This window comes from Clarias gariepinus, chromosome 14 (genome assembly GCF_024256425.1).
Source record: "Clarias gariepinus isolate MV-2021 ecotype Netherlands chromosome 14, CGAR_prim_01v2, whole genome shotgun sequence".
NCBI lineage: Eukaryota > Metazoa > Chordata > Actinopteri > Siluriformes > Clariidae > Clarias > Clarias gariepinus.
In genome coordinates this window covers 25,268,083-25,289,494 of record NC_071113.1, presented here as the reverse complement: position 1 = coordinate 25,289,494, position 21,412 = coordinate 25,268,083, and the positions used below count along the sequence as shown (strand labels likewise).

Genomic DNA, 21,412 nt, shown 5'->3' with positions numbered 1-21,412 from the left:
CCAAGATTATGAAGAAACGAGTGAAAAATCACGTAGCTTTTGAACACATGGGTTAACTCTTTCTAAACAGCGTTCGTTGACTGAAAAAAATGGAAACATTCGTGAATTTGCTTCACTTTGCTTTCCTCCGATAAAAACCCGCAAGTACGCATAACCTAGCTGGCGTTTGGTTCGGTTTATTCTATCGTTTGTATGCCGAAAATGCTTTGTATGGCAATGCAAATTTCTTAAAAATTTTCAAATCTTTATGTGGAAATTTCGTAATGAGGTTCTGCTGTACATTTTGAAATTAAAATAAACATTTTAGATGTCTACATAATAATTTACTTTGTGCTTGAAAAATTTGAAATACTGTACTTAAATAGATTTTATTCTCCTGTTTTATTGCCGGCTAATGCTTACCTTTGCTAGAAACCAGTTGCTAGCTAAGTTAGTGCTACATCTGAAATACTAGTTTAGCTTTATTACTACAGTAGTTTAGCTTTATTACTTTAAACTCCATTGGCACCCATCATACCAATAACAGTAAATGTGTAGAAAAAGAACAACACGCAATTAGGTAAAGACTGTCTTTTTATTATTATTTCTTCCTATTTAAGACAAAGCCAATTCCTGTCCATCATTGGTGCACCATCAAAGCTACAACTCTTGCTTATAGCCCGAAGATTATCATGTTTCCTCAGAGCCACGTGACAATCAGCTTTCTATAGTATAGCCGGAAGCTACAGCATGACCTGGGATTTAAACTTGCAATCTCCGCTGCGCCACTCTGAAGGCCAGACTCATGTAAGTCCAGTATTCGTTCATTTGTTCATCTGCTTATCCTGAACAGGGTTGTTTGGTTTGAAGCCTATCCCAGAAGACTTAGGGCACAAGGCGGGGTACACCCTTAACAGGGTGCCAATCCATCACAAGGCACACACACATATATACACACACACATACTACAGATGATAGAAGTGATATAAGAAATGTAACTCAATTCAAATTCAAAAACTTTATTACACTTCCTACCTACTAGTCCAGACTACGAACCTTGTACTGTAGAAAATGTGATTTTAGCTTTATGATGTCTGCTAGGCTTTTATATAAATATATATATTTTTATTTTTAGCTCTGTCACATTAGTTTGTTCATTTCTATAGATAAGTGTGCCATACTGTGTCAAAAACTGCAAAAGCAATATTACTGCATAATACTAAACTAATAGCTAGTAAGTTCAGGAAGCAATCTTTACATTGAGGATGTGTAGTTTTTTTTTATTATTATTATTTTGGATGAGCTGTTCCTTTTAAACCTGCTTTCTCTTTAATCTGAATGGATTGTTATGAAATTAAAATTGACTTCCTGCACAAGAAGTAGTTGGCTTTGCAGTTGTTTATTTAGGCATTGAGCAGATGGGTTTGAGCTTGTTTATTTGCAGTGAAAGTGTTTGCCTAAGATGTTACAGTGATGGATTGTTCAATAATAAAGTTAGGTGAGCTCATGTACATTCCTGCACACATTCCACATTTTACTCCTTGTTTAGTCCAATGACAGGAACAGTGTGAAATAAGAGTGTATGGAAAAAATACATGAAAATATGTAAAACCACCAGGAAACATTTTTTTTCATTTTTTATTTTACAACAAGCATTTGTATAGAAATGAGGACAAAAACCTGAAATCTCTTTGTGGGTCACCTTACTCATAAATCTGCCAAACTGTCTGACGTGTAAATGACAATGACCCTTGTTTTTAAGTATTTAAAGGTGTTCAATAAACATGTCACTTAACATAATCATTTCTTTTTCAATTTCTAAAATTATTTAACATACAGTACATCTATGAATAAAAAATCTTTGTATATCATGTATAAAAGTATGAATGTTGTATTTTTATTGTAATGCACTAATTTTTATATAACACAAGTGCATGGCTTGAATCCTAAATAGTCATAAAATACATTACATACACTACCAGTCAAACATTTGGACACACCTTCTAATTGCATTGTTTTTTTTAATTTTTCATTTCTTTTTATATTGAAAGACAAAACCGAAGTCATCTAAAATCTTCAATAATATCCTTTGAACAGTTGATATTAAGATGTATCTGCTACTTATGCACTGTAAATCCTTTATAACGGCTCAAATCTGAGGGGCTGTTTGTTAATTGGTGATTTCTAAGGCTGGTAACATTTCCTCTGCAGCAGAGGTAAGTTTTGGTCTTGCTTTCCTAGGAAGGTCTTCATGAGAGCCAGTTTCATCTTTTTATCATGGTGCTTGATGGGTTTTGCGATACTGTTCTTGCAAGCTGATCTGTATGTTTTTCATGTGTGAAAATGACAACTTACTCTTGTGGTTGTCATATGTGTTATTTCATAATTTTAAATTCTTCAGTATTGTTCTAGAATGAAGAAAATGAATCTGTTAAAACAAACAAAAACCCTATTGAATTAAAAGGCATGTCCAAAAACCCTATTGAATTAAAAGGCATGTCCAAAAATTTGGCTGGTACTTTACATTTGACCATTATATAAGAGCAGAATCGATCATTTGTGGCACAGATTACATTATGCATATGAAGTAGTTTCCTATTCTGTTACCTAGAATTGTGCTGGTGAGTTTTAAAAGGAAATTGAAAAAATATGCACATCAGTGTGTAAAGACAAATCAAAGATTGCTGATCCTTACTGACAATTTCTAATGATGTCTGGAAGCTTTTGAGGATGCTTGTTGATCAACAAGTGACCTGCATCTCTGGCACCATAAACATTCTTCCAGTACAGATGCTACTAAACTAAGCTTGTTGTACAGTACGACATGGTAAAATGCTAGTAGGCTACAGTCATCTATGTGTGTGTGTTTCAGCTTTGTGGTGGTGACAGGGGTTCCAGTGATAGAAACAGCCCCCCCTCTGCTCTCATCGTGAGCATGTAAAGACGACTAGCAGCTTTTGATCCTGGAAGAATCCTGAATCTCCGTAGAGTGAGTGCCAGAACCACACGGATCTCTGCCATGGCAAAGTTCTGACCAATACAATTCCTGCAACACAGGACACATTGCAGATCAGCTGCGTGCGAGTGTATGTGCAGCTGTGTGATTAGGAAGAAGAAATCTCACCTTGGTCCAGCAGAAAAGGGAACAAAAGCATACGGGGAGCGTTGTTTCTGGTTGTCAGGGTCGAATCTCATGGGGTCATACACCTGCAAGAAACAATGATGATAAAGCAATATCACTTAGGAGGGAGAGAGTGGTATTGATAAAAAAAAGAGGGAGATTATATTGCTGATACTAAGTCTGATACAAGGGTGCAGCCCGAGCAACAGTTCCAGAAACAAAATTTATTATCAACAGACTGTTATTTGTTTTTTTTTATTTATTTAGTTACTTTGCTCCATTAACACACATCCTTCCATGACTGAAAGACAGTTATTGTATTTAAAAGTAGTTTTAAATTCTTACTGGTACTATGTAGCCAAAATGTGCGGACAATAAACCATGCAGGTGGTGGACAGTGCTGTAAATCTTTTCTCTTTATATTCTCACTTAGTCCACTTTAGTATATTAATTGATAACTGCTGTGTTCCAGGGTTAAATCCCATATAGCGTTACATGGAAAGTTACTGCACTAGAGGTTAAAAAGCATTGCTATAACAGGCATTACATCCTCCTCTGTAGTGAAGATGATAAAGACCTAATTTCACACATTGTGCAATCGACATACTGTAATTAACAATCATTAGAATACCTGGCACATGGAGTGATACAAATAATTAAATGTCCCATTCCCATTACTATCCATTATCACCACTTGTGGAGCGCCTCTTATCCAACCCGATTGCTCGATCGGAACTAACTGTTGTATAATCAGCATTATACAATATCAGCTTTAAGAGAAGAGATGTGGCCTAACTTCCTGTTAGTTTCAGTGAAAGAAGCATGACTTTTTTTTGTCTGTCAGGAGAGTTTCAGTAAAGGAGACATGGCTTCTACCGTATGTATATGAATCTCTGTGATTCCTTGATGCATATTTGTCTTAAACTTGCCAACTGAATCGTATTGAAACAATTTAACCATATATTGGATTGTCAAAACGTTTTAACATATAAATCCTACATTGTTTATTGAGATCTTGCATCTTGCAATGAGAGGTGACCTAATGATGAAAGATAATGACTTTTACCTTTTCATAGGGTTTAGATCTATAAGTCTAAATGTACTTCATGAAATAATGAAATAAATAACCCAAATTGTAGTAAGATGTAATTACTAGAGAAGTCTATATTTCAAATAGTAGTTCAGGTATCTGCTCACCTCTGGATTAGGCCACACATCTGGATTATGATGGGTGCCGTAAACACTGATCAGGCAGATAGCTCCTGTAATCAAGAAAATATATGCTTAACTGCACTGCAAACAATTCAATTCTATTCAATTCAATTTAATTTATAAAGCGCTTTTAGCAGTGGTCATTCTTGCAAAACGGCTTTACAAAATCAAAAGAAAATTAGGGAAATGTGTGAGAAAATATGTATGAATCAACAAGGCTCTCCATTAATAACTACTGAGTTTAAATAGAGGCTCAGATTAAATACAAGGATCACAGTGTCTTTGAAATAAAGTTAAACCTAAAAAAGGTTTATAAACCTAAAATCTATTTGAGTCTTGACAGCTCCCCCTGGTGGACAATTTTTCGTAACAAAATGAGTGAATGTAGAAAATAAGCATTTATTTGTCACATAGACTGTGCAGCAAAGTAAATTTTTTTCCTTTGCATTTCCCAGCTTGTTAAAAATAGAGCTGGAAAGGACATACACTTTGGTCTTAAGCTCTTTTATGGAATAAAAAATAATGTCACCATTAATCAGATGCTGGTCTATCTGGCTTTAAACAGGAAGTCATTGTACATGAACGTGAAGCATGAAACGTTGATTTATTTTTAAATATTTAACATATAACAGCTAGAAATAAAAGGCAGCACTGTTTTCCTTTGTCAAAAATAAACAGTTTTTGGTTATAGTGAATATGGGGTCAACTGGATATGCATTCATCAATTGACTCTTATCATAAAGGTTATAAAGCATAACTAAGTGATTGATTACCTTCTGGTAGGGTGCGTCCCCCAGGAACATTCATATCCTGAGAGTAGTATCGGGTTAAAGCCAACACGGGGGGATGAAGCCTCAAACTTTCCTTAATGCACATGGTGGTAAAGGTCAGGTTACTGAGGTCTTCCCTGAATTCAATAAAAATACGAAAATTATCTCAATAGTAAACAAGACATGTAAAACAAAAATAGTCGCAATATATAAATCATCCCTCAAGTTAATCTTAATTGCTTCTTTGCAATCCTGAATTTGCATCCTAATACATAATGTCTATCTGAATAAATGCTTAGTATACACATGTAACACTTTATAGCTGAGAGCCAGTTCTTGTACAGTAAGTGCAGCATCTGACAGATGAATATAAAATATTTCTTTGAGTAATAGTCTGCCTCACAGAGTAATTCCTTTATCTCTAAACTTTACCAGTACTCCTAGATTATTTTTTTTTTTAAATAAGTATGTCTATTGAATAAATAATGAATATAAAATATATTGAAACCTTTACCACTTTTACCAAGTGACATTTTTCTGAATACCCTTTTTAAAGATAACATTTTATACATGCATATGAAAATAGATTAATGAATTAATTGATTGTTCATAAAAATGAAAACTGATGGAGAACTTGAGCAGAATAAGTGACTTGCGAACCAGACAAGCTCATCGGTGTCACGGCCTTCCAAAAGAGTGTTGATCTCAGAACGACAGCGGTCTTGATACTCCTGGTGCATGGCCAGGTTATACAGAACCCAGGAGATCGCACTCGCTGTTGTGTCATGACCTAAGAGAGAAAGAGCAGACAAACATTCTTGAGAACTTCCTTCGTTCCATGTATTATATCATTTCTGTGCTTGAAAATATAAACGCAAAGATGAAAAGCAGCAAATGTTACCCGCAAACATGAATGTGTCTGCTTGTGCTTTAATCTCCTCATTTGACAGGCTTTCCCCGTTCTCATCCTGCCAGAAAAGAACACTTACACCTTTAGACTCGTCACTGGTCATTCCAATCTAAAATTATTTATCTAGAATAATTTATTGATTTGTTTAAAAACTACACATTCTGGTTTGTCAGAAGTATGGTATACATTGCAATGTGAGACATCTCTCAGCAAACAACACTCACTCACTCCCTATATCATTTATCCTGTACAGTGTCATGGAATACCTGGAGCGTACCCCTGGGGAGTCAGGGCACAATCTCACACACACACACTCAAATATACTACAGACAATTTGGAAGCACAAATTAGCCAACTCTGTCTCACATGCAAACGCCACACAAAGAAACTTAAGGCAGGAATCGAGCCTTCGACCCTAGAGATGTAAGGCACAGTGCTACCTCTCCATCAACGTGTCACCTAAAAATAACATGGAATGAGAAAATATATGCATGGCTATTTTTTTTTATGCACGTTAGTGAATTTCTTTATCACTAACATTCTTTTTCCTTTTCTCAGAATTTCTTTCTTTGTGATAAAAGTGCATGAGGTCCATCATAAATAAAAATGTGTTAGCTTGATTTGCTCTTATGATTCACAGGGTTAATATAACTCCCACGATCTCTCCCACACAACCTTTCACAAAATGATGTACTCCCATTTAAAAGGTTCATTTACAGTTAAGCTTCAAAGCAAAGGTGCATGAAAGGAAAGCATAAAAGGAAATAATGAGCCCTGAATATTGTGACGAGTCTACAGTGGTGGCCAAATGAGAGCATATGCCATGTAGTATAGTTCTCCCTGTGCACAGAGTTGTGCTAAGTAACTGAAAAATTAAGCAAAATTTTTCTATGTTACAATGGCGCTCAGATTCTGGAATCTAAACCCAATAGAAAACTGTTGGACAAGTGATGGGCTGAACGAGTGAGTACTGCAGATGTCTTTTTGACTCTATGCACAGCTGGATCCAGCAGATTTTGAAGCATGAAGGACTTAAATAAAAAACTAAATATTGAGGCTGTACAGCAATTCTATTGTATAAAATACAAATTAGTATTATTAACTTGATTGGCATTATTTAAAAAAAATAAGAATGGCACTAAAACAATGAATTTCAATTTTGTTTCAATACTTTTGGCTACCAGTGTATTATTGCTGAATTGCTTTAAGTGAGTAGATTATTCTTGATTAATAAAATCCTTACATAAATGTAATATTAACAGCCTAATGGTGGGTAATTAATTTCAATCTTATAAGTAAGATATATTTTAAAAACTTATTTCTATATTATAAATCTTAAATATACACTGTAAATGAAATTGTTATCATATTGCATTAGTCCACAAAATAAAACAAATTTTAAAAAAAATGACGTGATAGGTAATGTTGTCACATCACAGCTCTACGGTCGCCAGATGATATGAGTTAACAGATCAAAAATTAACTGAGAGTGAGATTGCCATGAATTTGAGTTACTTTTAATATTAGGAAGTTTATAGTTATTTCTAAAAGTACAGATTGTTTTTTACAGTTACTTCATAGTGAGTTTTTTTTTTAAGTAAGAAAAGGGGTAGCTCAGTGGTTAAGGCATTGGATTACGGTTCGGAAGATCCCAGGTTCAAACCCCACAACCACCAAGTTGTCCCTGTTGGGCCCTTGAGCAAGGCCCTTAACCCTCAACTGCTCAGATGTGTAATGAGATAAAAATGTAAGTCACTCTGGATAAGAGCGTCTGCCAAATGCCTAAATGTAAGTAACATCATTAGTTGCTGTTTAACTTGTACTGTATAACAGTCATAAAAAAATGAAATGAAATGTAGACTGTTGACCCACTTTACCTATCCATCCCTATGTATCATCACCTTAATCTGATCCTTTCTACGTTTGGCCTGGATTCAGGTTCAATTCAGAGAACAGAATCTGGTAATTTCTGTTTGAAATCACTCTCTCACCTTCGACAGAAGCAGCACTTCTATAAAGTCAACTGCTCTCCTCGTAGTGCCTGTTGTGCCTGTTTGTGAGGAGCTCTCCGTCTGCCCCCTCTGGAGGATTTGGGAGCGGCGTTCCTGTACGATGTTGGCGGTGAAGTTGTGGACAATTTCGCAGGCACGATGAAAACGCCGTCCTTCTGCAGATCGCTTATACAACCATTCCCAGTGATGAGGGAGGTAGCGCTGCCTCTTCACCACCAAAACACTCAGCTCAAAGATGGCCGAGATGTACTCACTGGATTTCCTGTCAGAAAAAAAAAACCACATTAAATACATGTGTATGTGGAGTGTGAGAACATTTGTGACTATCTCAATTTGTACACCATCAATTCTTTTTTTTTTTTTTAATTATAACTTATTATTACTTTGGAAATCATTAAGGTGCATGCATGTGTGTGTGTGTGTGTGTGTGTGTGTATTGACTGGGCCCTACTCACTCTTGGCAGTGGCTGTCATAGCTAAAAGTGCATTTCAGGAGGCTGTCCAGAGTCATCAAGCTCACGTGCTCAAACATGTCAAATTCATTCTCTCCATCTGCCAACAGGCGGCGCCACTTCTCCTAAACAGCACAGGATTGCAAGAATTGTCAATAAAATTTTTATGTAGATTTAGATTCTTACTTTACAAGGTTAAATAAAAAATGAAAATAAATTAATAAATAAATAAAGGCCTGAGATGACACGAGGAAGTGTTTTACTCATTTTACACCACAGCAATTCATCTATCATTATCCATAAAAATACAGTGTTTTATTTACAGTTACTTTATAGTGTAATAAATTTTAAAAAAAGTTTTTTTTTTAAAGGAAAAGTTTTTTTTCATGTAGAATATCATTAGTTGCTGTGTAACTTGTATAACGGTCATAAACATAAGGCTGACTCAAAATTGGAGACTCCCCTGGAATGGAGAGAAGGATGCTACACAAACCGTTAATCATCATGGGGAACACCTCACATCCCCTCCACAACCTTCTGGGTAAACAGCAGAGCACTTTCAGTAAATTAATACTTTATCTTGACTGTGACAGGAAGCAGGAATTTTTTTCTCCTGAATGCAATTCGACTTTATAATAACTCTGCTCTGTGTTAGGAGAGGGAGCTACTTCTCTGACATCACTACTGTATAAAAGGCTGCTATACATTCTATTGTCCACATGATTGTGCTAATATGATCATGTACTTTCAATCCCTCTTTAAAACTTGCTGGTGCGCCTTATGTACAGTACAGTTACTTAGGTTGCCACCTGTATATACAATCATCATATGCATGTACATAGAAATGTTCTTATTATTTTGCAATTTTTTCTTTTTCTAAAAATCTAACTATCTGTCTGTCTGTCTGTCTGTCTAATCCATCTAATCAATCGCAGGGCACACACTAATTTGGAAACAGCAATTAGCCTAATCTGGATGATTTTGCCCTGTCTAAGGAACCTTCAAACACAAACTGTCTCTTATTAGCTTTACCTTTAATGCACTGATACAAGACATTGCTTCATAATCTACTATGAACTCATTCGCTCACTTATTCTTTATGCCACTTGTCCCATACTGTACATGTCATTGGAAAGAGGTAAACATTACCACCAGACTTTGGGCACAAGGTGTGGTACATCAGGTACATGCACTGACTCACACACTACGGGCAATGTGGAAATGACAATTACCCTAATCTGCTGGTCTTTGGACTGTGGGAGGAAACCAGTTAGGAAATCAACCAAGCCTGGGGAAAACATGCAAACTGGGCCCACTTAAAACTGAAAGCCTTCCTTAGCCTTTGAGGCAATGCAAACCACTATGCCTCTGTGCTGCCTCTTTTAACATTACACATAAAAGAATCTGTTCATGTTGAATGTCCACCATAAAAATCCATAATGTGAAATTTTAACATTTCATACTGTAGGCAAAGAAGAGCATAAACCTAATACTTGCACCAAGGTTAATATTGCAAGGGATTTGTAAGTTATATAAAGTTATTTTTATGTATTTCAATACAGTGGCTCAATTTTACATTTAAGTACATTTGTTTAAACTGTGTTTGTCTGATTTCCATTTAAGGACTAAAACAGAAGTATGTTTTTTTTTTTTTTTTTAGCTCTTTGTAAGTTTGACCACTCAACCCACTCACACTACCCAGGACGCATTTCTCTCATTGATTTCCTCTTTTACAAACCACATTCTTACAAACACTGCTGAAAGCTGCATGTTTAACTAACAACTGGTGTAATGTGTCAGATGCATGGTGCATGGTGGATGGATGACTTACATGCATGGTGTCGGTAGAGCTGTTGAAGATATTAATGTAGTTTTTCAGGATGTCAAAATGAAAAGCGGGAGTGAGAAGCCGACGCTGACGAGCCCACTGTTTTCCATTACTGAGCAGAAGCCCCTGTCCTGTTTTACACACACACACACACACACATGGTGTATACTAACAGTGTATAGAGATTCCTATAGATCATCACTAGAGTCTTTAAACAAGCACAAATAAGCAATTGTTTCGGGGTGTTGGAAGACAGTTCATTTAGGCAATTTGAAATCATGTGATTATGACATACAATCTGCAAGAGAAGCAAGTGAATCTCCAGCACAGTATGACATGTTCATGATGACACACATAAAGTAGTTTAGTCCCTAACTTAGGCCCTAGGCTAACTGAACTGAATTCTGGTTAACAGACAAAAAGACAACATTAAAATACATTTGTTTTAATAAAACTAGAGGAAATTTTTAATCAATATTTATCCGAAGCATATGTATATGTTTTCAAAGACAACATCTAGGCAGAAACAATCTATTTAACCAAAGCAATAGCAAATACAACCAGTCCAAAACGTCCCTGTCAAGGTTGTGCTGAAAATCTTTATACTGTTTAAATGTAAATTTATCTAAATGTATTTATATACAGTAATATACATACTCTACCATTCAAAAGTTTAGGGTCACTTGCAAATTTCTTTGTTTTTGTTTAATGATTAATTTTCTACAGTCTACAACAATACTGGGGATTCCAAAACTATAAAATAACACATATGGAATTAGCTAATTTTATAACAACAACAAAAACGACAGTTATTTGTTATTTTAAGACACAGAAGTCAGCCTTTCTGTAATAGTTCTTGCGAGAACAGTATTGTGTCAAGGGCATTTGCAAAATCCGTCAGGCACCATAATGAAACTGGCTCTCATGAAGGCCATCCCAGGAGGGCGAGACCAAAACCTACCTCTGCCGCAGAAAAAAGTATTCACATTCATTACTTGGGTAGAAGTATAGATACTAGGGTTTAAAAATACTTCTTTAGAAGTATCAACTTAAGCTTTTTCCTCAAGTAAGAGTGTAAAAGTACAGTACTGGTTTCAAAACTTAAAGTATAAAAGTAAAAGTAATGTGGGGGGGGGGGGGCATTAAGGATAAGCTTAGGCGGTGCCACGGGCCTATATACTGGCTAACACCTCATAAAAAAAGAAAAAGAAAAATGTGTTGTTGTTATAATCGACTGATGATAACAAAATTCCAACCTAACTTAATATGCTTTTTCAAATTAGATGGCGAGTTTTTGAAAGCCATTAGCTCGTGATACTTGGGTGCACAGAGCTTGCAGCGCATTCAAAAGGAGCTGTTTTTGCGTCCAACCATTTCGAAAAATTCTTTGAGGTATGGCCAGGAATGTATAGGAGTTGGTTGGTTCTTCCTGGCTACCAACCTCTTCGCTGGTGCTTGGTTGTGACATTTCGCTCGAATCTTGAGTCTCTATTACGGACATCTTCTTATCACAACGTTATCGACCGAAAAATGCAAATTTATTTAAACGTCCTTGCTGAAGTGTGTGACGTGACGTCATGTGCAGGTGCGATGGATCGCCTACAAACCAATAGGGTGTCGGAATGGTATGTTTATACTTCTCATCCAACCACAATCAAATTCGCTCCATCTGGATGGTGTGATTTATCCGGATGTTTTTTTTAAGGAGTATAAGTAAAAAGTCGGCTGAAAAATAATTACTCCAGTAAAGTATAGATACCCAAAATTTCTACTTAAGTAAGATAACAAAGTATTTGTAGTTCGTTACTTGACACCTCTGGCCGCAGAAAAGAAGTTCATTTAGAGTTATCAGCCTAAAAAATGACCAATTAACAGCACCTCAGATTAGAGTAGCTGATATATCTCACTATTAACTGTTCAAAGGAGATTAATGCATTTTTTGGACGCCTTCAGCATTCCTTTACAATGTAGAAAGAAATAAAAATCAGGAACGATCATGGAGTTAGAAAGTGACCTCAAACTTTTGACAGTTGTGTATATAATATACATTTCCCATCAGCCACAGGTTATTACTATCACCTGAGACATTACCAGGATATGGACACCATTTATAGTACTGTTTGTCTTGTGTTTGTCATTTGTTGTTGTGTGTACCTTGCTCTGAGCAAACCATAGTTTATGTGTAGAATCTTCATGTTTTTATGTTTTGTGTGCTTGTTGTAATTTAAAAAATTGCCTGTTGTGTGTTGGGTGTATGAGTGTGCCCCAAACTCTTCAACCCCCCTGTGATCCTACACAGGATAAATGTTATAGACATTCACCAGCTGATTCAATTGAGAAGAACGTTTTAAGAACCATATATAAAGAAAAAAATTTTAACACACAAAGCTGTCTTACAGAACTCATCACATACTGTATATGAACTTATTAGCATTTCTTCTGGCATTAATTCTGTATTCATTTTTATTTGTTCAGATCTTAAAATGTTAAAATGTTACAAGAGCATTGAATTTGACTTCTATTTTAATAATATTTTATTTTGGTAACTTTTTTATATATATATTTTTAAATACTTATCCTTATATAAACTTTATTGGAAAATCTATTTTTAATTTTACTCTCTAGCGCAATTTATTTAATTGGAGAGAAGTTATTTTTTTTAGGTCACCGGCACTTATAGAAGCACTTTACTGAATATCATACAGTATGATTGTCTATGTAAAAAAATAAAAATTGTATTTGATTAAACAAATAACAACTGTGTAGCAACTGTGCTTGAACAGACCATTTACATATTTTTTAGTGACATGCAATTATTGTATTTATTTACATAAACTAAACCCACTTATTTCTGTATAAAATACCAGCAAGGAATTAGATTTTATATAATTTTATAACATTGACAGATTTCTATCAACAGTTTTTATTGATTAAAAAGAAGTCCTGATCAAGTGTCTATCAGTTACAATGAAACCTCAGATTACGAGTAACGAGGTTTACGAGTGTTCCGCAAGACGGGCAAAGATTTTTAATAATTTTGACTTGGAAAATGAACAAGTCTTGGTTTACGAGTAACGAGTATCATGTATCATGCATTCGGTTCTTGTTTTGACACCGACCGTCATGTGATCACAACTGAGCCAACGGTTTTTCTCTCTCTCTCGTACTGCGGAATTGTGGGTAACCCTCTCCCAAGCTGGGTCTTAGTGCGTGCTTCTCACTCGTATAATCAACGTTTGTGCATGCGTGTACTGTTTACTATATCACTGTGACTATGTGTGTGTGCGTAAAACATATTTTACTTTGTGTCTGTATGCATGTGTGTACAGCGCCCGTGTAAAGCAAAAGGAAGTCTCATTAGAGAGGTTAAAGATTCATTTTCTCTCTCTGCTCAAGGCTCAGTCTGCTGTATGTGTCTGTTTGCGCACGCGTCATTGGACACTGTGCCACACATGCACACAGACCCATCCTTCACAGACAGACACACACTTTTTCTCTCTGCTCTACACAGAAACACTGCTCTGTTGTTCACTGCTGTTCAAAGGTAAAGTGCAGGTTAATTTGTTTTATTTTTACTTTACAGCAGTAATTCCGTTAGTGTGGCGCTCAATCGAGTGTCATTAGAGAGATTTCTTGTTTACTTTTCTGATAAAACAGTGTTGTGTGCGCGCGTGTGTGAAAAGAACGAACAAATTATGCTCGTAATCAAAGGTTTCACTGTATAACTATAATAATACTATCTACATGCGACATGCCCTGATATTATTGTTCTGACATCACTTCAGGGCATTTCTATGATGATCTATCCTAGTTCCAATCCTGACAAAACAGTCTTGCAAGATGAACATGGAGCTAAATTTAGTGTATGATCCATATTAATACTGTTTGAATTGTAGATGAAACAGCACTGACAGTGCTAGTAAGCTAACACCAAAAGACCCTACCCCCCCCCCCCCCCCCCCCACACACACACACACACAGAGCAGAAAATTACTACACTTGTACAAATGTATGTTTGTACTGTATGTGGATGTGTGTATTGTGTATGCGAAAAAAAAGCACACAGGCAATATTACTTACCAAGCCAGGGCCTCATAAACCCATAGAACAGCTCATCTTTATACGTAATTGAGGCTGGTAATAAAAATATTGACATACATAATTACTAATACTGTAAATCATTATAGAGTACAAGCGGAATATATTGTTGTACATACTCTATATGCTGTTTGTTAATTAGTGTACATTCCATAAAGTTTGTTGTAATTACAATAAATGTTGATTTTATTCCATAACTAACAACAACAACACTGTAAATATAATAATGATGATAATAAAAAGTGCATGTAACAATAATACTTACCAGAAGCAAGAAGCAAAGGTTTGACGTAGTCAGGGTGAAAAAAACGCACAAGGTTATAAAAAGGGCCAAGGAACCAGGCACAGGAGTGACGGTATGTCCTTATCAGCTCATCCACCTCCTGAAGACCCACCTCATCAGACCGGATCTGAAAGAGAGAAAAGACCAGAGAGACATTAGCAGGGCAGTTGTACAGTAATAAGGTTGTAAACTATGCTGAATTTCCAGGAATTAACTGATACATCTTTGGTGTGTGGAAGTAGAGATAATTTGCATAGCTGATAAATAGGACCAGCACTCTTTTATTAACCTGCACATAAGACTACATACTGTATGCCTCAGCGAAAGAAAAAAAAAGGGTCAGTGCTTCAGAAGAATTTTTTGTGCAATTCAAATTATTTGCCTGAATTATGGGAAGCCCAAACCATTTAGTAAATTTTAAATGATTGAAATTGGTTTAAGAATGTTCCAACTCATTATTAAATATATCCTGGAAGGACAATGCTAAACTGTCAACCCCTTAGAAAAAGTTGTTAAAAAAATTATTACTAGAGATCACTTAAACATCATTTAAAGGGGTCATCGTAGAGTGGTTGTGTACGCACTCTCCTAACACACAGTTCAGTCCAAACAGCTTAAAAAAGTGCATGTAGGCCTGTATGACCCCTTTAAGGTAGGGAGAAAAAGGATTGGACTTTGACCCAATAGAAAAAAAAATCACGTGATCTGATGAGCTCAGGGTGATGGGCTCATCAGGGTAAGAAGAAAAGCACTTTGGACGCGATGCACCCATCATGCATAGTGGCCACAGTACAATGCCTCTGGAGGCAGTCTTATGATAAGGGCTGTTTCAGTTGGTCAGGTCTAGGCTTAGCAACGTTAGGTGACAAAAAAATTAAGTCAGCTGATGACCTGAATGTACTGAATGACCAGGCCATCATGTCAATAGAAAGGTTTGTTGCAAACACTTAAGCCAGCTGTCTAACCAGGTAGCAAATTATTTTTACCCAGTGTTGGGTCACCATTAGCCATTTTGTTGTGCCAGTGTTGAGTGCCAGTGCGGACCAGTGTAATTTTTATTTCAAACATTGTTGGCTTTTGCTAGCACTGGCCCGGCACTATTCTAACACTATATACAGTAGGAATTGTGACCCAGAATAAATTTTGAGCCAGTGGTAGTTTGATACTGCACCTTGGTAGAATATACAGGTATTATTTAGCTCTTTGTCAATATGTTCTGTTGTATTTAATACTCTATTTAATATTTGTAAAGAGTGATAGATGCTGGAGGACAGCCAAGTTGAGTATCTTTTAATATTTTGCAATTACACAGATTTAAATGGTTATTAAAGAAAGGTTTCCACACCTGTGACTCATTGTAAATGTAATTAGTGTCTGTGCATAAAGACTCAGTAATTTTCTCAGCTCATGAGGTAATGCACTGAGTTGGCTGAATACTGCACCATTGGGAAGACTGAAGAACTTCCAATGGACCTGCTTAATAATGTTGTTGAACTTTATTAATAAGGAAAAAGACATAAAAAAAATCTCACCTTCAGCCTTACATACGCACTTGAGTCCAGTAAGAAATAAAATACATTTGTTTTGCCTTAATGCTCAATGCTCACTTAAACAAAATAATAAAATCTTGAAAATTATCCCAAGTTATGCAAACTTTTAAGCAAAACTGTATCTAGCAAACAGTAATGACAAAATTTCCTTTCAACAATAGCTAGCTTGCTTTAAACTAAAATGTAAGCATCACAGGCAACCATCATATCATTTCAGACAGGAAAATAATACTGATGACTATAAATGAAAGACTGTTACTCTCTCCTCTAAAGGCTGTCAAACTGGTTTGTATCCTGGCTGTGTATAACATATTTATTTGTGTAAAAGCCCTTGGGTCTTCTGTCCTGACAAGATCATTGTGTAAAAAGTTTTCCCAGTAAGAATTCAACTATGCTCTCAACACATGCAGGGTGCAACCTGTGTGGGCAGAATGATTTGGATGTGATAGATATTTCTCTGGAGCATTTTCTAAAGGTATTTCCAGGATAGTTAAATTAAGCCTTTATTTGTCACAGTGAAATTCTATCTTTTAATATATCAGAACCCTAGGGCTAGGCATGATACAGCACCCCTGGAGCAAAAAGGGTTAAGGGGCTTGCTTAAGGGCTTAACAATAGCAATCTGGAGGAGATGAGTATTGAACCGCTGACCTTCTGATCAGAAACTCATCTCTCTGAGCTAAAACTGCCCCTATATAGAACAGCACATGTGTGTGTGTGTGTGAGAGAGATAGAGAGAGATCAGCTGCAGCTAAAGGAAAGCTGGTTTGCATACTTTTGCCTATGTAAATCAGTCAGCCTGTGTAATGAATTTTATTTCAAAACTGAACTATCTTTCTACATTTTACACAGCCTTAATACTTGTCTGTCTTCTGCAGTGTATCTTCTATCATTTCTTAACAGCCTTCTGCAAATCTGTTTTTGACTTTATTGTCATTTCATTTGTAATTGCAGGGTCCTTATTTTTGACTCTGCTATATTTTATTATTATTATTATTATTATTATTTTTATTATTATTAACAACAAAACCAACAATAATAATACTCATAATAATATAACTAATTGTTATTATTATTATTAATCATCCTCTTCTCCTGCACGCTGTGGACAGTAACTTACGATGCCCATATGTCCCAGAAACCAGTTGCGTTGCGGCGGGCAGCTGAAGCAGGAGAAGCGCTTCCGTTTCCACAGCAGCTTCGCGAGACGCGCAGCGAGGAGCACTACGAGCGCGAGCGCGCACGCACCGAGCGCACCGGGCAGAGCGCGAGCGCACAGCATCCGAGACAGCGTGACCCTTAGACTCTCAAACAGCACCGCAGCCATCCTACAGCACGGACACAGAAACCGCACACAACACCATTTATCAGTTTACATGTAGTGTACAGTACGTGCATTATGTTATCCTCAACATGCAAAGCATTCTTTTTCTTAATTGTTGCACACACTGTATACGGAATGCTCAGCAACGTTACTATACAAATACATCAAAAACAATTATGTCTCTTTTAGGATGCGTAATGCAAATATTCGGAATGTACAATAGGAATCTATTCATACACATTGACAAATATCCTTTTAGATACATTAATGGTATTTTATTCCTACATAATGACAACTGAAACATTATTTTTGGTGTTTTGTTAAAATTCTATTTCTATTTATAACATTGTTTATTTTTTTAGTAATGTCGGCAAAAATATTAACCTCGCTTACCTTCAAATGTCTGCATGCATGTGCTTCGATTTTTTTTGTTGTTGCAAAAATCACATTGTGTAATCGATGTTTTCACCAGCATACTTCCTCTACACCCACTCGCTTTCACACACACACACGCACAGGAACGCACGCACATACTGTACACACACAGCTGTATAGCTATTTCTTTATAAACGTTTTAAAGAATTAGAAATTCTTGTAAAGTGAGTCATCAGAATTTATCGAACCATGCAAGATTTGCACAACATCTCACAATGAAACGACATAAGCACAATAAATTAAAATACTCCCGATTTAAAGGCACACTGTTTCTTTAAATGAACATTAAATCTGATTGGCAGAAAGTTAACTTAATGGCCTAAGTTAAAAGAAGCCCCTTAAGTAGTATTGTTAACTCTCCATCAGATCAGTTTTCCCTTGTAAGACCTGCTCACCAAACACAAAAGTGGCAGTAAACATCATTGGTATATAAACCCTTAAAATAATGTTAGCACTGTAAATTAACTAATAATGAAATAAATAAATAAAATGGTGGTGTGTTTAGGGTTGTTTTGTCTGCTGCATAACCCTTAAGCTTGAGGCCGGGAACTGATGGTCAGGCATTCTTTTACTGTATATTTGACTGTTGGTATGATGCTTGTTTAAGAAATGCTGTGTTAGTTTTATGCCAGATGTAACAGGATGTACATTTTTTTAAAAGTTAAACTTTTACCTCATTGGTTCACAGAATATTTGCCCAAAAGACTTGGGAATGATTGAGAAATTTTTTGTGTTCTTTTTGGTAAGAACCTTGGAATCCTCCCAAAGATGTAATTTCTGCCCAGTCTCTTTCTTATTGTTAAACCATGAACACTGTCCTTTACTGAGGTAAGTGAGGCCTGCAGTTCTTTAGATGTTTTTTTAGAGTTATTTTATAAGCTCCAGGTTGTGTTATCGTTGTGCTTATGGAAAGAGTTTGGTAGGTCGGTCACTCCTGGGAAATTCACCACTGTTCCAAGTTTTCTCCATTTGTGAATTATGGCTCTGGCCGTGGTTTATCGGAGACTCCAAAACCGTAGAAATAGCTTTGTAACCCCTTTCCAGACACATGTCAATTACTTTTTTGTTTCTTATCTGTTCTTGAAGATGATTTCACTTTGTTTCTCATCTTTTTTTCAGATCGCTTTTTTAGATTTTTATTGTGCTTGACTTCAGACAAGATGTATTTAAGTAATTTCTTGCTGCAACAGGTTTGGCGGTAATCAGGCCTGGGTGTGGCAAGTGAAATTTAACTCAGCTTTCATTCATGATTTAGCAAGGGGGCAATTACTTTTTCACATAGGGTCACATAGGTTTGGACAGCTTTCTTCCCTTAATAAATAAAATTATCATTTAAAAACTCTTTTATACATAATATTTATGAATCTGTTATCTGTTTTCCACATTCTTTACCAACAGACCTAATTTCTATTCACTTTATTACACTTTATTCACTTTCTCTAATGTGTATCTTGTGTGGGTTTATGGGGGGCCTGGAGTCTATTCCACAAGTTGTTGCACAAGATGGGGAACTCTAAATGAGTTGCACCAACTGCTTAACATACATGCTCACGGAACCAGTCATTCACTATGGGCAATTTACAAACTGAAAACTGGTTTATTCTTTGGATTGTTGGAGTAAACCAGTGCACCTAGAAGAAACTTGGAGACTCCATGCACAGAGGTGTCCCCCACTGTGTCCCCCACATTATTAAATATCACATATAAAAATTCATTTAGATAAATTGTAAACATAAAAATATAATCATTTTAAATTTTAAAATATTACGTAATTCCTACAATTAATTAAATACTTTTTTAAATAAAGAATATATTTAATGCAATGTATTAACATATTTATACACTTTATTTTGGAAAATAAACGTTAAAAATTAAAAACTGCCCTGAGAAAAGTCATTGCAGGTTATAAAAGGTGGCCCAGTTCACATGAAAAGAAATGTAAACAAAGAGCATAAAAGAACATGTGAAACAGAAAGAAATCAAGTTCCAACATGAAGGGCTTGAAAACTTATGAAAAAAAAAGGTGACAAGTATACTGTATGAAAACAAAACACGTTTAAAAACATTAGGTCATTTCTAAAAAGGGTTGATTGATTGTTTCCATGCATTAAGAAACTAAGTTTAAAGTCAATTCCATAGAATGAAAGTGAAGGTGTCTCTCTCCACTTGACAACCTGCAGTCTAACATTATAACAATGTGACTTTAAAACGTCTGTCAGTCAGTAGAGAGGTTTATTTAGATAGATGAATGAGAATATTGCTATTGCTATTGCTAATTGAATTTCACAATTGTTCTTTAAAATACAGTAATACTATAAAAAGGCAGGTCCAAGGAAGTGCAACCAGTTAAGGGGGGGCTGGATTATGGGTGCCCAAGAAACATTAATGTATATAAGGAGCAAAGGCAGGGAAAGCACAAGGATGCACTATGGGAAGAAGAAAAGCCTGCAGCAGCAATGTGATGCTCTGGGCAAAGTTCTGCTGGGAAACATTGCGTCCTTGCAATTATGTGGATGTTACACTGTTGCTGACCAAGGACACCACTTCATTGCCTGATGGCAATGGCCTCTTCTAGCAGAATAGTGCACCATTCCACACTGCAAACACTGTTTAGGAATGGTTTAAGAAACATGACAAAGAGTTCATGTGGATAAGTTGGTTTTTAAATTTCCCGGATCTCAACTATGGGATGTGTTGTACAAAAAAGTCTGATTTATTGGAGCCTGACCTTGCAACTTACAGAACCTTAAGGATCTACTGCTAATATCTTGGTGCTACACAGGTCCTTCAAAAATCCATACTTCTATGGGCCTGAGCTTGGTAGCACAAGGGGACCTGCAATATACTGTATTAGACAGGTGGTTTTAATGTACAGTGAAATTACCCTGAAATAAATGTAAATGACTTGAGTCACTGAAAATACGCAAAATGTTACTCTGTTTTGCAGAAGCATTATAGCTTTTGTAAGTCATTAAACTTCCTGGAAATCTGTGGAAGAAGAAGCTGAAGTTAACAGCAGTCATGATTGTGTGCTATGATTGCGAGCATCAAATTATTTTTTCCCCAGTAAATTGTAGCTACAAAATATTCTTCTGCATTTACACCTGTATGTGAAACCTGAGTCAATGCAGTAGTTTAGCAGAACACAAAAGCTGTTTTGTAGTCATGTGGTTTTTAATTCTGATCATGTTATGGTAATTTTATTTTTTCCCCACAGCTTCTAACACAACTCATGAGCTGATTAACAAGCCTTAAGTATTTATCAGAGTGTGATTTTGTGGTTTGATAAGGAAGCAACCAAGTGAGATGCTTCCTTTTTCAACACTGCAAAATGAAACTCTGCTTTTCAATGTATGCAGTCTGTCTCATCTCATTTTGTCTCATTTGGAAAAGAATAACTATTCTCCATACTAATCCAATTTTCCACCTCCCCCAGCT

The 21,412-nt window shown here is 36.0% G+C and overlaps 1 protein-coding gene across 1 annotated transcript; it reads right to left on the bottom strand.

The window, feature by feature from the left end:
- Positions 1 to 1,622: 1,622 nt before the first annotated feature.
- Positions 1,623 to 17,986, bottom strand: LOC128540768 (cytochrome P450 4F3). Its single transcript, XM_053510747.1, has 13 exons — positions 17,933 to 17,986; positions 17,336 to 17,543; positions 14,648 to 14,792; positions 14,365 to 14,418; positions 10,288 to 10,415; positions 8,460 to 8,581; positions 7,984 to 8,266; positions 5,984 to 6,050; positions 5,743 to 5,872; positions 5,086 to 5,219; positions 4,298 to 4,362; positions 3,104 to 3,186; positions 1,623 to 3,025 (listed from the first exon to the last, which is right to left on the bottom strand). Exons 2-13 carry the CDS (start codon positions 17,540 to 17,542, stop codon positions 2,848 to 2,850), a joined length of 1,596 nt encoding a protein of 531 aa, XP_053366722.1. The 5' UTR covers position 17,543; positions 17,933 to 17,986; the 3' UTR covers positions 1,623 to 2,847.
- Positions 17,987 to 21,412: the final 3,426 nt, after the last annotated feature.

Excerpts from the sequence above, each read along its gene's own strand:
- LOC128540768 (XM_053510747.1), bottom strand. The coding sequence starts at position 17,542 with ATGGCTGCGGTGCTGTTTGAGAGTCTAAGGGTCACGCTGTCTCGGATG. Across the intron at positions 14,419-14,647 it reads ACCTTTGCTTCTTGCTTCTG|CCTCAATTACGTATAAAGAT; the intron begins GTAAGTATTATT and ends TTTTATTACCAG. Across the intron at positions 8,267-8,459 it reads TATGACAGCCACTGCCAAGA|GAAATCCAGTGAGTACATCT; the intron begins GTGAGTAGGGCC and ends TTTTTCTGACAG.